We start from the raw sequence: 15,588 nt of genomic DNA on the forward strand, positions 1-15,588 counted from the left end.
CGGCCCCCAAGGCTCCACCCGTTTGCCAGGTTGCACAGATCCTCACGGCCCGGGCCTTCGTCTGATGTTGTGCAACGCCAGGTCCGTAGTAAATAAAGCCCCCCTCATCTGTGATCTTGTTCAGGAGGGGGGAGCGGACCTGGCGGGTATTACGGAGACCTGGTTGGGCCCGGAGGGAGGGGTCCCTCTGGTAGAAATGTGCCCACCAGGCTTCCGCGCATTCCATCAGCCGAGGTCACGAGGGAGGGGCGGGGGAGTAGCGGTTATTATTAGAGAAGGCCTTAGGCCCAGGGAGACCACTGTACCTCAGACAGCTGGTTGTGAGTCCCTCCTTGTGAAGTGGGGCCATGGGGTTCAGATGGGCTTGCTGATCACGTACCTGGCTCCCTGCCGCGTGGCAGCAACCCTGCCTGAGCTACTCAACGTTATTGCTGCGGTGGCGGTTGATACCCCCAGACTTATGGTCATGGGGGATTTCAACCTGCCGTCCGTGGGCGAGACGTCTGAGGTGGCTCGGGAGTTCATGGCTTCCATGACGGCCATGGATCTGACCCAACTAATTCATGGCCCTACGCACACTGGGGGAAACACACTGGACTTGCTTTTTGTCTCTGGACAGTGGTTGAGTGATCTTGAGATAGGGGATGTAGTCATCGAGCCCTTGTCATGGTCGGATCACTCTCTCCTTCGCCTTGACCTTCGTACCGCGGCACCCCGCTGCAGGGAGGCGGAACCGATAAGATGGTACCGCCCCAGGCGCCTGATGGAACCCGATAGGTTCCAGACGGAGCTTGGGCCAATTCCTGAGGTTCTGGCTCACGCCTCGACTGGAGACCTAGTGGCCGCCTGGGATAGGGCGGCCGCTGGGGCCCTGGATCGAGTCGTGCCTTTGCAGCCTCTGACCCGGCGCGGATCTCGCCTTGCTCCTTGGTTTACCGAGGAGCTGAGGGAGATGAAGCGCCGGAAAAGACGCCTAGAGAGTAGTTGGAGAGCTAGTCTTTCTGAATCGGACCGGACACTGGTTAGATCCCATATTAGGACTTACCTAGTGGCGATAAAAGCAGCAAAATGTACGCATTTTGCTGCTCTTATTGCGTCATCAGATAATCGCCCGGCCGCCCTGTTTAGGGTGACCCGCTCCCTGCTCCACCAGGAAGCGCGGGAGGACCCCTTGGAGGGAAGAGCCGAGGACTTTGTTCAGTATCTGTATGACAAAATCACTCAGATTCGGGAAGGTCTGGACTCTGACTGGGTAGATCCAGCGAGAGTGACGGAGGCAGGTCTTGAGACTGTTATCTGGGATGAGTTTGATCCTGTGACCCCAGATGACGTGGACAGGATTCTGGGTAGATTGAACGCGACCACATGTTTGTTGGACCCGTGTCCCTCCTGGTTAGTGCTGGCTTCCCGGGAGGTGACGCGAGGCTGGCTCCAGGGGATTATAAATGCTTCATTGGGTGAGGGTGTCTTCCCCGCCGCCCTTAAGGAGGCGGTGGTGAGGCCCCTCCTCAAGAAGCCTTCCCTGGACCCGGCAATATTGGCTAATTATCGTCCAGTCTCCAACCTTCGTTTTGTGGTGAAGGTTGTTGAGAGTGTGGTTGCGGGACAGCTTCCCCAGTACCTGGATGAAGCGTCGTATCTGGATCCGTTCCAGTCGGGTTTCAGGCCTGGATACAGCACGGAAACGGCATTGGTCACGTTGGTTGATGATCTCTGGAGGGCTCGGGACAGGGGCTGCTCCTCTGTCCTGGTCCTGTTAGATCTCTCAGCGGCTTTTGATACCATCGACCATGGTATCATGCTGCACCGGTTGGAAGAGTTGGGGGTGGGAGGCACCGTACTAAGGTGGTTCTCCTCCTTTCTCTCCGACCGGTCGCAGTCTGTGTTGACAGGGGGGCAGAGGTCGACCCCGAGGCCCCTCATATGTGGGGTGCCGCAGGGATCGGTCCTCTCGCCCCTTTTGTTCAACATTTATGTAAAGCCGCTGGGCGAGATCATCCGTGGTTTTGGGGTGGAGTACCATCAGTACGCTGACGACACCCAGCTGTACATCTCCACCCCGGATCACCCCAACGATGCCCTTGAAGTGATGTCCCAGTGCCTGGAGGCCGTACGGATCTGGATGGGGAGGAACAGGCTCAGGCTCAACCCATCCAAGACCGAGTGGCTGTGGTTTCCGACGTCCCGATATAGTCAGCTAATGCCATCGCTGACTATTGGGGGCGAATCATTGGCCCCCACGGATAGGGCTCGCAACTTGGGTGTCCTCCTGGATTCACGGCTGTCGTTAGAAGAGCATGTGACGGCCGTGTCCGGGAGGATTTTTCATCAGGTTCGCCTGATCCGCCAGTTGCGTCCCTATCTAGATCGGGACTCCCTACACACAGTCACTCATGCCCTCGTTACTTCTCGTCTGGATTACTGCAACGCTCTCTACATGGGGCTCCCCTTGAGGTGCACTCGGAGGCTCCAACTGGCGCAGAGTGCGGCCGCGCGGGTGGTGATGGGAGCGACATGGAGTTCCCATGTGACACCTCTCCTGCGCGAGCTGCACTGGCTCCCGGTGGTCTTCCGAGTGCGCTTCAAGGTTCTGGTTATCACCTTTAAAGCGCTCCATGGCTTAGGACCTGGTTATTTACGGGACCGCCTGCTACCACCAATAGCCTCCCACCGGCCAGTACGCTCCCATAGAGAGGGGCTCCTCCGGGTGCCGTCGGCCAAACAATGTCAGCTGTCGGCCCCTAGGGGGAGAGCCTTCTCTGTGGGGGCACCTACGATTTGGAACGAGCTCCCCCCGGAGATACGTAGGATCCCGGATCTGCGCACCTTCCGCCGCGCGCTTAAGACTTTTCTATTTTATCAAGCTGGCCTGGCCTAAATCTTCCCCCTTTTTAAATGTGGAAATTTTAAATTTTTAAATTTTAAATTCGTCTTTTTATAGGGGTATGGGTAAGGCATTTTAAATTGGGGAGCCATTTTAGATTTAATTCTGTTTTAAACGTATTTTAATTGTTTATATTGTATGTTTTTTAACCTTGGCTGTGCACCGCCCCGAGTCCTTCGGGAGAGGGGGCGGTATAAAAATCTAATAAATAAATAAATAAATAAATAAACAAGCAACAGTGTTCTAATTGGACAAACCTCCTCCATCTTCCCCCACTCAGAAGAAGGTCAGATAACACAGACCAGAGCAAGAATGAGATCATCCAGGAGGAAGATACAATGACACTAGAAACGGAAGCAGTCTGCTGCATTCGGCCTGATGTCATTCTTCAATCCCTACAACACATGAAGTAATATATACAATACCAAGAGTGGTTCTTCAGTTTCAGATCAGTTCAGAGAGGCAGACTAGACTAGTTCAGACTTGTTTGCAGCTTCAGAGCTCAGAGCTTAATACCTAAGCCACGCCCAGACTTCTTAAATTTCTGTTTCTAAACAGCTCTCATTGGCTGACCTTGTTACCATGTCTTCCCAGTCATGAATATTCTGACAAAAGGCCTATGTCTGAAAGAGAGTGGAGCCATCAACAGCTCCCTCTTTGTGCTCAGTAAGGTGGTTGATGCCCTTAATCAGGGTTTGCCTTGAGTTTCCTATAAAGACAGCAAGCTGACCCATCTGCTGCAGGTAATTGGGGTTCATTTTTATTTTCTTGGGATGGGAAGGAGTTGGCATCAGGGACTGATCTTTCCCCTGGAATCTCCCTTTCCTCTAGGACTCTCTGGGAGGCAGTGCCCACAGCTTGATTATTGCAAACATCGCTCCAGAGAAGAAGTATTGTGAATAAACCCTTCACCCAGAAAGCCCTACCACAAACTGGTAAATCGGGAATTATGAGGTCTGGGCTTTGGAGGAAAGCATTGGGAATTCTGAAGTTTGGCAGGCACCAAGCAACAAAAGGCTGCTTTATAACCTTCAGTACTTGAACCTTCCATGATTAAATGAAATGAGAAAAATATTGGTGTAAATTGTTCTACCCAGAAAGGCTAGGCAAGTGGTGGTTGTTAGGTGTTTTGTGCCAGCCATGGCAGTCTCTTCAAAGGCCACCAGATGGGGGCAAAGAGACACCTTTGATCCCACTGGTGGGTCAAGGGGCTCCGGCCCCTGCAGCCCCATTGGGGAAAGTTAATGGCCCTCCGGCCCCCTCACACACCTTGTAAGGGAGGGGCCAGGAGGCCCCTATAAGAACCCCTGCACGGGGGCTGCTCTTCCCTTCTCCCTTTTTTTGCCCTTTTTACCCTTTCCCTTTTGCCTGCTCTTGTTCTAGTCTCCTATGGGACTGACCCATGGGCTCAATCCAGGTATGGATGCCTCCATGCCTGGGACCTTATTTTACTCCACTTTTACTTCTAAATAAAGACTTAATTTGATTGCATCCTTGCGTGCTGACCTTTTCTTGGAAGCGCCCTCAACGAACCATCATTCTTCGTGAGATCCCTCACAGTGGTAGTGTAGGACCAGACCTCTTCATCATGGCACCTACATTCTAGAACACTTTCCCAAGGTCTAGACCAGACATGCTGGCTGTGGAATTCTGGGAGCTGAAGTCCACATATCTTCAAAGTTGCCAAGTTTGAGAAACAGTTGAGTTTACACAAGCTTAATGGATGTAGTAAAGAAGAAAATGTTTCAAAAAGGTTCAGGGACAAAAACATGTTAATCAAATCTAAACCTTATATAGGTAGTAGGAAACCAGCAAAGCCTGGGGAAACTGAAACTCTGAGCAACCAGCCAGAAACAGGAAGATCTTTCTCAGGTGAGTTCATGAAAAGGGAGGAGGGTTGACTTCATTTTACCTTCCATTTTGGGGAGGTGAGATCTTTCTTCAGCCTTAGCATTAACACTCTAGAGTAGCATTTCTCAGTCAGAATTGAGAGGTCACTAGGAGTTCTGCCAGAGATTGTAATTGAATTTTTTTTTCCAACTTCCGTACACAACACAATGCTAGCAATCACAATGATGGAATGCTTACACACTGCATTCGGGTGCTGGCCTGCTGATTTGCTGTTGTTGTAAATGTTGTAAAACATGGACTGTGTGGGTTAGAAGCATATTCATATTTTCTGGTGATGTTTCTGCCACAGTTCCCTGGGATCTGAAAATTATTTCTCTTTAAAATAATAATCTGTATTATTCTTATGTCTTAATCTGTATTGTGTAGATTCCTATCCGATAGATGGGGTGTAAGTTAAAAACTGTGGGATCCATGAACATTTTTTGTCCTTTTACCTTCATTTCTCAAGTAGCTCCTTAACCTTAATCTACATAATAAATGTGTATCTTTTTCTGAACATTCTGACATGGAGGTCACCCTACCACATATTGCACTTTGCTAGCTGCAGAAAGGCCAGAAAACCGGAGTTCCACTTGCTTCTTCCTGAGTAAAGACTGGGATTTTCCATATAAAGAGTTGGTGGGGAATTAAGGGGCCACCCTATCAAATTATAGTGGGTTTCAGGCATCAAGTAAAATATTTACTTATTTTCCTTCTGTGACAGAGAAGTATCCTTAGAAATTTTCTAAATCATGGAAAGAAAGGATCTTCCAAAACATGGCAGATGAAGGCCATATTCTATCTAAACTCACTTATTTGTTACCCACTGCAGTCAAACAATTCTTTCCAGATAACAAGAGAGTTAGTTCATTTGTTAAGGACTCTGTGAAAAAGGGGGCTCAGATGACCCTGCTTTAATCTGAGGGAGCTTGTTGCTATCTGAGCTTGCTTGTTTTCTTGCAGATGTTTCATTACCCAAACTAGGTAACATCATCAGTGCTAGTAAGGAGTGCTGTTTGCTGTCAGTTTATATTCTACTCGCTTGCCTGTCAGTGTTGGTGGGAGTGGTCTTAAGAGATTCTTTGGTTATACCCCAATCAAGAAACTACCAAAGAGCCAACAGTAAACAGCCCAACCAAAGAATCTCTAAGATCATCCCCACCAACACTGACAGGCAAGCCAGTAGAATATAAACTGACAGCAAACTGCACTCCTTACTAGCACTGATGACGTTACCTAGTTTGGGTAATTAAATGTCTGCAAGAAAACAAGCAAGCCCAGAGAGCACCAAGGACCCCTCATATCAACCCTGAGCTACAAATATTCTCCTTTAATCTATTTGCAAATAAAGGCTAGAGCAGGGGTGTCCAGCCTTGGCATCTTTAAGACTTGTGGACTTCAACTCCCAGAATTCCCCAGCCAGCATGGGAGTTGACATCCACAAGTCTTAAAAGATGCCAAGGTTGGACACCTCTGGGCTAGAGTGGACTTATCCAGGTTCCAAGACTCTGTAATTTACCATAACTGCTTTTTTGCAATAACATTAATACTGTTATTAATTCATGAGATTAATGAGACTTTATATGGTTATATCTTGGTCATGCATTGTTGCTTGGGGCTTGACTACATCCTTAGCTGGGTTCTGCTTCTGCTACTACAGCTTGTGGGACAATAAAGGTAAAGGTTTCCCCAGCCCAGTTTTGTAAGGGGTGGGTGCTCATCTCTGTTTCTTAGCTGAGGGAGCCTGCATTGTCCGAAGATGCTTCTGTGGTCATGTGACCAGCATGACTATATGTCAAGGTGCTTGTGGAACAGTAGACTACAGCTGAGAACACTTTCCTGGCAATTTTTTCCATCCTACCTGATCTCATTGTCGAGCGTCAAGAAGCACTCGACACCATGCACAAGATCGCTGATCCATGAACGTCCATCCTACCTGCTTGGAGGAGGGATGAGGCGGGCTGCACGGGTGTTGGTGATGGGGACAGGCTGGCGATTAGGCGTTATAATGCACGGGCGTTTATGGGGGCTCGCGGGGGTGTAACACATGCACGGAGACAAGCAGCGTAAATGAATCAAGACGGCATGGATGACGGCATTACTGTGCGCGCGTGACGAGAGGTGGGAAGTTGAAAACCTCCGCGCAGCTGCCTGCCATTAGAGAGACCCCTATATAACGACTCTGTGTGAGGCGTGGGGTAGCCGCGTCTTTGCTTTGCATTGCAGTCCAACTTCCGTACGAGCTGTTTGTCACAATAAACCGAGTTGCATCGAACCTTCGAGTGCGTTGCTTGTGATTTCGTGAGCACAGACCGGGGGAAGCCGAGAGGAAGACGCGGCTCCCCCCTCCTTTCATCTAGTTTGGTTTCGGAGCGGCGCGATGGCCGAGGGCGTGACCAGGGACGTGCTGCCCATAGAGGCGTTGCGAGACGAGGAGGCATCGGGGGACATTGCCGTTTCCGACGCACCCGAGATGAACGAACAGCCGGTGGTGCGGCCGAAACGACGGGAGCAACCGAAAGGCAGTACCGCAGAGCCGCGGCCAGAGGTGGGGCGTGAGGAGTGGGAGTTGCAAGAGCCGGGAGCGACTGAGGCACGTCCACAACCCCCACCTTATGCGGGCGCCCAGTTCCTGGGCTGGAGGGAACGGCAGTGGGTCGAGGAAGAAGAGGGGGAGTGGAGTTACTCCACTGGCCCAGGGGCATCCACTATGGACGTTTTGCGTGATAGATTCGGGGAGGCCAGCTTTCGCGACGCGTCCTCCTGGCAGCCATGGGCCGCCACAGTGGAGTCGTCTGGTTCCTGGTCCAGCGGTACGGCGGGAGGCAGCTCAGGCAGCAGATTCCGTCTCGCCAGCCCGAAGTTCAAATCTGAGCGGCGGGAACAACGCACACAGCGGGTAAGCGGAGAACGCCCGAGCACTAGCGCCGGTCTGTCAGTAAGTGGGGACGGTGTGCACACCTCCACGGGGACTGTGGCGCAACCCCGCAGGGAGAGAGGGGTGAACCATGGTGGAGGCGACCAGCAGAACCAGCCGGGACCGGGGCTTAGACCACCACAGCCACCCCAACTAGACCCTGTGTCGATATGGGGCCATGGGCCATGGACCCCTCGCCAGACTCCCTGGAGCTTACCTCCCATACAGGCGGCCTTTGATGGCACTGCAGAAAAGGTGGCGCTCTTTCTCAGCCAAGTGATAAGCCATATGGATCTATATGGTAGGCTTTACCCCTCGCAATGGTCAATGGTGGTTGCCGTGACAGCAGTGTTAACAGGCGAAGCTGCTGATTGGGTCGCTGACCTGCACAGCGAACATGCCCGCGAATTAACAGATTTAGGGCTTTTCCTGGAAGCGTTGCGGAACCGGTTCGAGGATGAAACCCGAACGCAGGTTATCGAAGGGGAATTGGTAAACCTTCGACAACGGGGTCGTCCAGCAAAGGACTATGTTAAAGAATTCCGTAACTTGGCCGGGAAGCTCCGTTCGTGGCCGGAACGCCTTCTGATTCATCAATTTCAGGCGGGGCTTGATAGAGACATCAGACAGGCCTGTGTCTACCGGGGTCTAGGGCCCTGCCTGTCTGACTGGTACAAAGCGGCTGTTAGCTTGGACGTCGGGTTGCGGGAATTTAGGCCCCGTAACGTAAATCTAAGTCCAGTACGACGGGGACCAATGGGCCGGTCTAGTGACAGGAACGTTGCTCGAACAGCCCCGTTCGTTGGGTCCGCAAGCGGTGAGGTAGCCAGACGACCGTTCCGTTGCTTCAGATGCAATTGGGAGGGGCATCGAGCAGCAGAATGTCCAGTGCCGCCGCCTCGGATGTCCACTCCACGACCGCCGAGCCCGGCTACCACACCACAGGACCGGCCTGCACGGACGCCAGAACGATCCAGAGCAGTTACTCAGACATCTTTGGTAGAGGCAACACCTCGTTCCATTACAGGTGGTCCACCGGGAACAGCCCGCGTGCCCGAGACTCCAGAGGAGACTGATACTGAGGAGGACATACACGATCCTATGGTGAGTGATCCCATCCGTCCGTTCCTGATTCCAGTAACCCTTAGGCACCCCGCAACCAACCGGGAGTGTGATCAAGACGCATTGATAGATTCTGGTTGCACCCGTTGCCTTATCCGCCGGTCCATAGCAGAGGTTTTAGACCTCCGGATACTAACGTTACGTGACCCCATTAAATTCGAACAGGTGGATGGCACTACTCTGGGGGGTGTACCCGCCACTAGCGTAACAGAACCTGTAGTGTTGAGAATAGGGGCCCATCAAGAACGCATCCGGTTCATTGTAATAACACAGATGATAGAACCAATCATCCTTGGTCTTGCCTGGCTGGATAAGTGGCAGCCTCACATCTGGTGGGAGGGGTTTTTTCGTAAATTAAGGCTTCCGATCGCAGGGGAACCTTGTGTTGCACTCCAGTCTGAGGCAGCGCCCCAACGGAAGTACCCTTCCGTGTATGCCGATCTTGCTCGAGTGTTTAGCGAGGACGAATGTGACGTATTACCACCACACCGAGATACAGACTGTGGTATCGAAATCGTCCCCGGAGCTTGACTACCGAAACCCCGAATGTACTCGATGACCCCAAAAGAGCTAGAGGAATTACGCGCATATATAGACAAAAACCTGCCAAGAGGGTTTATCCGCCCTAGTAGGTCACACCTAGCAGCACCGGTGCTGTTCCGGGAAAAGAAGGACGGCGGGTTACGATTATGTGTCGACTACCGGGGACTAAATGCTGTCTGTGTCGAGCCGCTATATCCACTTCCGCTGATAACCGATTTACTAACGACCTTGGGCACCGGGAAGATCTTCATGAAACTAGACCTACGTGAAGCTTATTATCGGGTGAGAATACGTTCGGGGGACGAATGGAAAACCATGTTCAACAGTCCCCTCGGTAGTTACCATTTCTTAGTGATGCCGTTCGGTCTGCAAGGTGCACCAGCTGTTTTCATGCAGCTCATAAACGGAGTGTTACACGAACACCTATATCGGGGGGGTACTAGTCTACCTGGACGATATACTTATTTATTCAAACACAATGGAAGAGCATGTCCAGCTCGTTCGACAGGTACTTACTAAATTACTGGAAGCACACCTCTTTGTCAAGCTCTCGAAATGCGAATTCCACCGGAGAGAAATAGATTACCTTGGATTTCGGATTAGTGATACGGGAATTCAAATGGATCCGAAAAAAGTAGAAGCAGTGATGGAATGGCAAGCCCCGCGAACACGTAAGCAGTTACAGAGCTTTCTAGGGTTTGCGAATTTTTATCGGCAGTTCATCCCATCTTTTGCGAAGATAGCATTGCCTTTAACCGAGCTCTTAAGAACGAAAGGTATAGTGGCACCCGGAGTAAAACCCAGGCCAGGACATGTGCTGCAATGGTCGTCCGCGTGCCAACAGGCATTCGAAGGTCTCAAACGTCTCTTTGCTAGGGAACCTGTGCTTAAACATCCAGATACATTACAACCATTCATTGTACAGGCAGACGCGAGTGACGTGGCCGTGGGGGCTGTGCTACTACAAAAAGATACAAACGGTGACTTGCGGCCTTGTGCATACACCTCGCGTAAATTCACGACAACAGAGAGAAACTGGGCCATATGGGAGAAGGAGGCATACGCCGTGAAGTGGGCCTTGCAGACATGGCGACATCTACTAGAAGGAAGCGCAAAGCCTTTTGAGGTCTGGACAGACCACAAAAACCTAGAAGCGCTCCAAACCCCTCAAAAGTTGTCCCCAAAACAAGTCAGATGGGCACAATACTTTCAGCGCTTCCGGTTCTCTCTCGTATACAAACCAGCGGGTAAGATGTTTTTGGCTGACGCTTTGTCACGAATGCCTCAATACAGAAGCAGAAGGGATGAGGTTTTACAGGCTATATTGCCACCCATAAAGGCGTATATGCTTGGGACTTGTCAACCCACTGACTGGTTATCAACACTGCAAAAAGAGCTGCTAACGGATAAGTGGGTACAAGACAACCACTCTTCTGTCACCCACCGAAATGGTTTGGTATGGTGGGGGGATAGGTTGTATATCCCCGCTTCCTTGAGGCATCGGGTGTTGACTCAGTGCCATGATAATAAAACCGCAGGACATTTCGGATTCTTGAAAACATTGCATCTAATCCGGAAACAATTCTGGTGGCCCAAAATGAGGAAAGACATTGACCAATACGTCCACGGATGTCACATATATGCGATGTCCAAACCACGTCCTGGAAAACCGTTAGGGCTATTACAGACAGTGGCAGAGCCCAGCAGGCCGTGGGATGAAATCACCATGGACTTCATCGTAGAGCTCCCTAACAGTAGGGGATATACAGTCATTTGGACGGTAGTCGATCTTTTTTCAAAACAGGCACACTTCATCCCTTGTAAAGGCTTACCATCTGCAAAACGGCTAGTCCGGATGTTTCTCCAACATATCTATCGATTACACGGAGCACCCAAACGGATCATTTCGGATAGAGGGGTGCAATTCACTGCCAGGTTCTGGAGAAGTTTCCTTCATGACATTGGAACAACACAAGGCCTCAGTTCAGCATATCACCCCAGCACAAATGGAGCAGCCGAGCGAGCGAATGCCATGGTGGAATGGTATCTACGTTCCTACGTATCATACCAACAGAGGGACTGGGTGGACTATTTGCTATTCACTGAAACGGCATATAATAACTCGGTGCATAGGAGCACCGGATATACTCCCTTCCAGGTTGTTATGGGATGGGATTTCCCAGCTATTCCCGACCTGGACCTCCCAGCTCCACCCTCGATGACTCCCCAGGAGTGGGCGGCTAACATACGGAAGACATGGCCTCTAATAAAGCAAGCACTGACTAAGTCAGCTGAGGAATATAAAGAGCAGGCTGACAAAAAATGAGCCACGTGTCCTTCTTTTCAGGTTGGGGATTTAGTGTATGTGTCCACTAAATATATACGGTTACGGTTGCCCAGTAGAAAACTAGGTCCTAAATATATAGGCCCATTCCCCATAGTAAAAATCATTAACCCGGTAACATTTATGTTAAAGCTACCCTCTCTGCTTGGAAAAATTCATCCTGTTTTCCACTCAAGTCTGTTAAAACCAGTAACCGTACCCCCTAAGCCAACACAAACACCCCCAGGTCCAGTAACAGGGGCTCACTATGAAATTACAGATATTCTCGACACAAAAATGCGAAGAGGCCATCTCTACTATTTGGTTCGGTGGAAAGGATATCCTGATACAGAGGCCTCATGGGTTCACAAAAAAGATGTAAATGCCCCGCGGTTGGTGGGGAAATTTCATAAGAAAAACCCCCACAAACCAAAGCCGTCATAGGAACGCTAACCACTGTTTGTTTTCTGTTCTCCTTTAGGCAGACACCTGGTAGGGGGAGCCGCCTGTCGAGCGTCAAGAAGCACTCGACACCATGCACAAGATCGCTGATCCATGAACGTCCATCCTACCTGCTCGGAGGAGGGATGAGGCGGGCTGCACGGGTGTTGGTGATGGGGACAGGCTGGCGATTAGGCGTTATAATGCACGGGCGTTTATGGGGGCTCGCGGGGGTGTAACACACGCACGGAGACAAGCAGCGTAAATGAATCAAGACAGCATGGATGACGGCATTACTGTGCGCGCGTGACGAGAGGTGGGAAGTTGAAAACCTCCGCGCAGCTGCCTGCCATTAGAGAGACCCCTATATAAAGACTCTGTGTGAGGCGTGGGGTAGCCGCGTCTTTGCTTTGCATTGCAGTCCGACTTCCGTACGAGCTGTTTGTCACAATAAACCAAGTTGCATCGAAACTTCGAGTGCGTTGCTTGTGATTTCATGAGCACAGACCGGGGGAAGCCGAGACTCATAGTTTCCAAGCAGCAACAACAACAACAACAACAAATATAGGATGTTTGTTGGGCTTCCGGTTTGCGAGCCTCGGCGACGGCAGTGTTTCTTTAAAGACCGCCAGCCCCGCCGCCTGTAGAGCCGCCCCGCGATCGAGGAGCGGCTCGAAAACTCCAAAATCTTGAAGATTGAAGGAGAAGAGACAGCAGGGTACAGGTTGAGCCCCTGTAACCCCCCAGGGAATTGTTTCTGGGGAGGAAACAGGCGTGGCTCCCTTCCAACCTGCTGAAACTCCGGGCAGCGTGGGACGTTTCTGCTAATTAGCAGAACAAGCCGGCAGCAGCAAACTCTTAAAGCGAAAGGAACTAACCTTAACAAACAGCGGAAATATCAACTTGAATCCAGAAACTTGAAAATTGCAAGTATTAGTGCTTTGTTGACTTTTTAACTCAAAAGAGAAAGCGAGTGAGTGAAAGTGATTTGAAAAAATATGGCGCCCAGCATTTGAGTTAACGAGCTAGTGAAAGTGGATTTGTGAAGCCTTCCTGCTTTGCTACAAAGTTATAAAGCTGCTACAAAGTTGCTCTATCTAAAGAAAAAATTTCTTTTTCTAAAATTTGACTTTGTTTTACTTCAGTTTCATTTGATTAAATCTGGGGGACTTTTTTAGAAGTTTCTGTGGAAGAGGGAAAGGAAAAGGAATTTCCCTCTTCAGAAAAACTAGCCTACGTGGCAGGATGGCTTCAAAGAAGCAGGAAGGGAAGGCAACAGGGGGGGGATCCCCCACACACAAACATGAAACGCAGCTTCCCCCTGCTCAACAGTTACAGACTCAGAAAAAAGAATTTGATGTGGGAGATTTAAAAGAATTTATTTCTAAAACTTTGGATGATAAATTTCAAAAATCTCAACAGGAGATAGATGACAAACTTCAAAAATCACATCAGGGGATAGATGATAAACTTCAAAAATCACACCAGGAATTTATGCAGGAAATTAATGAAGTTAAAGATATGGTGAAACAGAATCAAAACAAGGTGACCAAAAAAATATCAGAAGTGGCATCTGGCCTGGCAGAATTTATTGGGAAAGTTGACTTTAAAGTTGAAGAACTTAAATCAGAAGTTAATGTTAAGATGAAAGACAATGATTATAAAATTGCTGATGTTGACAATAAAATGCAGAGAGTTGAAGACGAGATTGTTATGATACAATTCAGGGTAATGGAGTTCGCTATACGGCTTCGGGGAATTCGAGAGGAGGAAAGACAGGATTTGAGACAAGTCTGTTCTGAGGCCTTGGCTAAGATTCTACAAGTTAATCCTGATGTGGTTTTTCATAAAATAGACAAAATTTACAGAGTGAACTCTTGGGTGGCCAGACAAAGACAATTACCTAGAGATGTGGTCATATATTTTACAGATAGAGAAATAAGAAATGATATCCTGCAAAAATCCTTTTACACTTCTGTACAAGTCGGGGGCTCACGAATTGGAATTTATAAAGAATTGCCTCCTAAAATGTTGAAAGCTAGAAAAGAATTCGGCTTTCTTGTTAAGGAATTGCAAAATTTACAGATACCCTTCCGGTGGGACGCACCAGCTGGAGTAATTTTTAGATACAAGGGAGAAAGATGCCGTTTGAATACCGTGGAGAAGGCACAACACTTTTATACTACTATTCTTAAGGAAAGAACACCATCTCCACGTACATCTACAGTTCTGGAGATTAAAGAGAGTGAAGAGAAGCAACCTCAACGAGAATTGCAAGAACAGTCCAAGCAGGAATTAGAAGAAGTGCAAGGTGCAGAAGGAGGTTTTCTGGATGAGCCCTTGCTGGAATCTTCTCCAATTTTGGACTCGGTTCGGATGATTGAAGTTAAGGATCAACGTATAACTAGAGCTCAATCTAAGTTACTTAAACAAAAGCAACAACAACAACAGGAAAGACAAGACAAGGAGGTAGTTAAGAGTACTGCACAAGAGATTGGAGCTATGGGAGGAGCGAGATCGAAGCTTTCGGATGACCTTCAAGTATTTTGCTCTGTGCTCCAGAAAGAGGCTGATGGCCTTTAAGTGTTTATCTTGGAATGTTAATGGGTTGAATTCAGCACAGAAAAGGAAGAAATTATTTACATATTTGAAACAATTTAATAATGATATAATTTGTTTACAAGAAACGCACATCACAACTCAAGATCAAAAATATTTGATAAACTCCAAACTAGGAACACATTTTATATCTTCAACCTCGCAAAAAAAGAACGGTGTGGTTATTTATGTAAATAAAAAGTTAACAGCTAAAGTTATAGAAGCAGATGAAGATGGTAGGTTTGTAGCAATTGAATTGCTTACAGCAAATGGCCAAATTCTTCTGATTGGAATTTATGCTCCCAAACAACAACAGGACCATTTTTATAAGATGTTACATACTAAAATACTGCAATGGGATTACAGATCTATTTTAATTATGGGAGACTGGAATGGAGTAATTGATTCTAAATTAGATAAAAAGAGTTTGGCAAAGTCTAGAATCAGACTACCACAGACTTTTTGACATGAAAGAAGATATGGAACTAAAAGATGTTTGGAGAATACATAATCCAAAAGAACTGGACTACACTTTCTTTTCTGATAGACACAGATCCTTCTCTAGGATTGACTTTATCTTGCTGTCAGATGATTTACTTGTCAAGACAAAAAGAACAAAGATTTTTCCAAGAATTTTGACTGACCATAGCCCAGTATGGATAGAAATTGAGATGGATAAGGTTGAGAGACGTTCTTGGAGATTAAATGAGAACTTGTTTAGATATGAAAAAAATACAATAGAACTTAAAAAGCACTTGAAAGAATTTTTTGAAATAAATTCGAATAAAGGTACCCCAATTGAAATTGTTTGGGATGCAAGTAAAGCTTATATGAGAGGGGTACTTATCCACATGAATTCTAAACATAGAC

The 15,588-nt window shown here is 48.5% G+C and overlaps 1 protein-coding gene across 1 annotated transcript in view; it reads left to right on the top strand.

Annotated features, from left to right (window-relative positions):
• The window catches only part of KIF22 (kinesin family member 22), an 87,180-nt gene that overhangs the window by 46,362 nt on the left and 25,230 nt on the right, over positions 1–15,588 (top strand). The window contains 4 exon segments of the mRNA XM_070944804.1: positions 3,500–3,627; positions 3,716–3,777; positions 3,779–3,819; positions 4,682–4,756. Of these exon segments, the coding sequence (XP_070800905.1) occupies positions 3,500–3,627; positions 3,716–3,777; positions 3,779–3,819; positions 4,682–4,756 (306 nt within the window).

This window comes from Pituophis catenifer, unplaced genomic scaffold, assembly GCF_029215685.1.
Source record: "Pituophis catenifer annectens isolate HBS135680 unplaced genomic scaffold, rPitCat1.0.hap2 SCAF_5, whole genome shotgun sequence".
Classification (NCBI taxonomy): Eukaryota; Metazoa; Chordata; class Lepidosauria; order Squamata; family Colubridae; genus Pituophis; species Pituophis catenifer.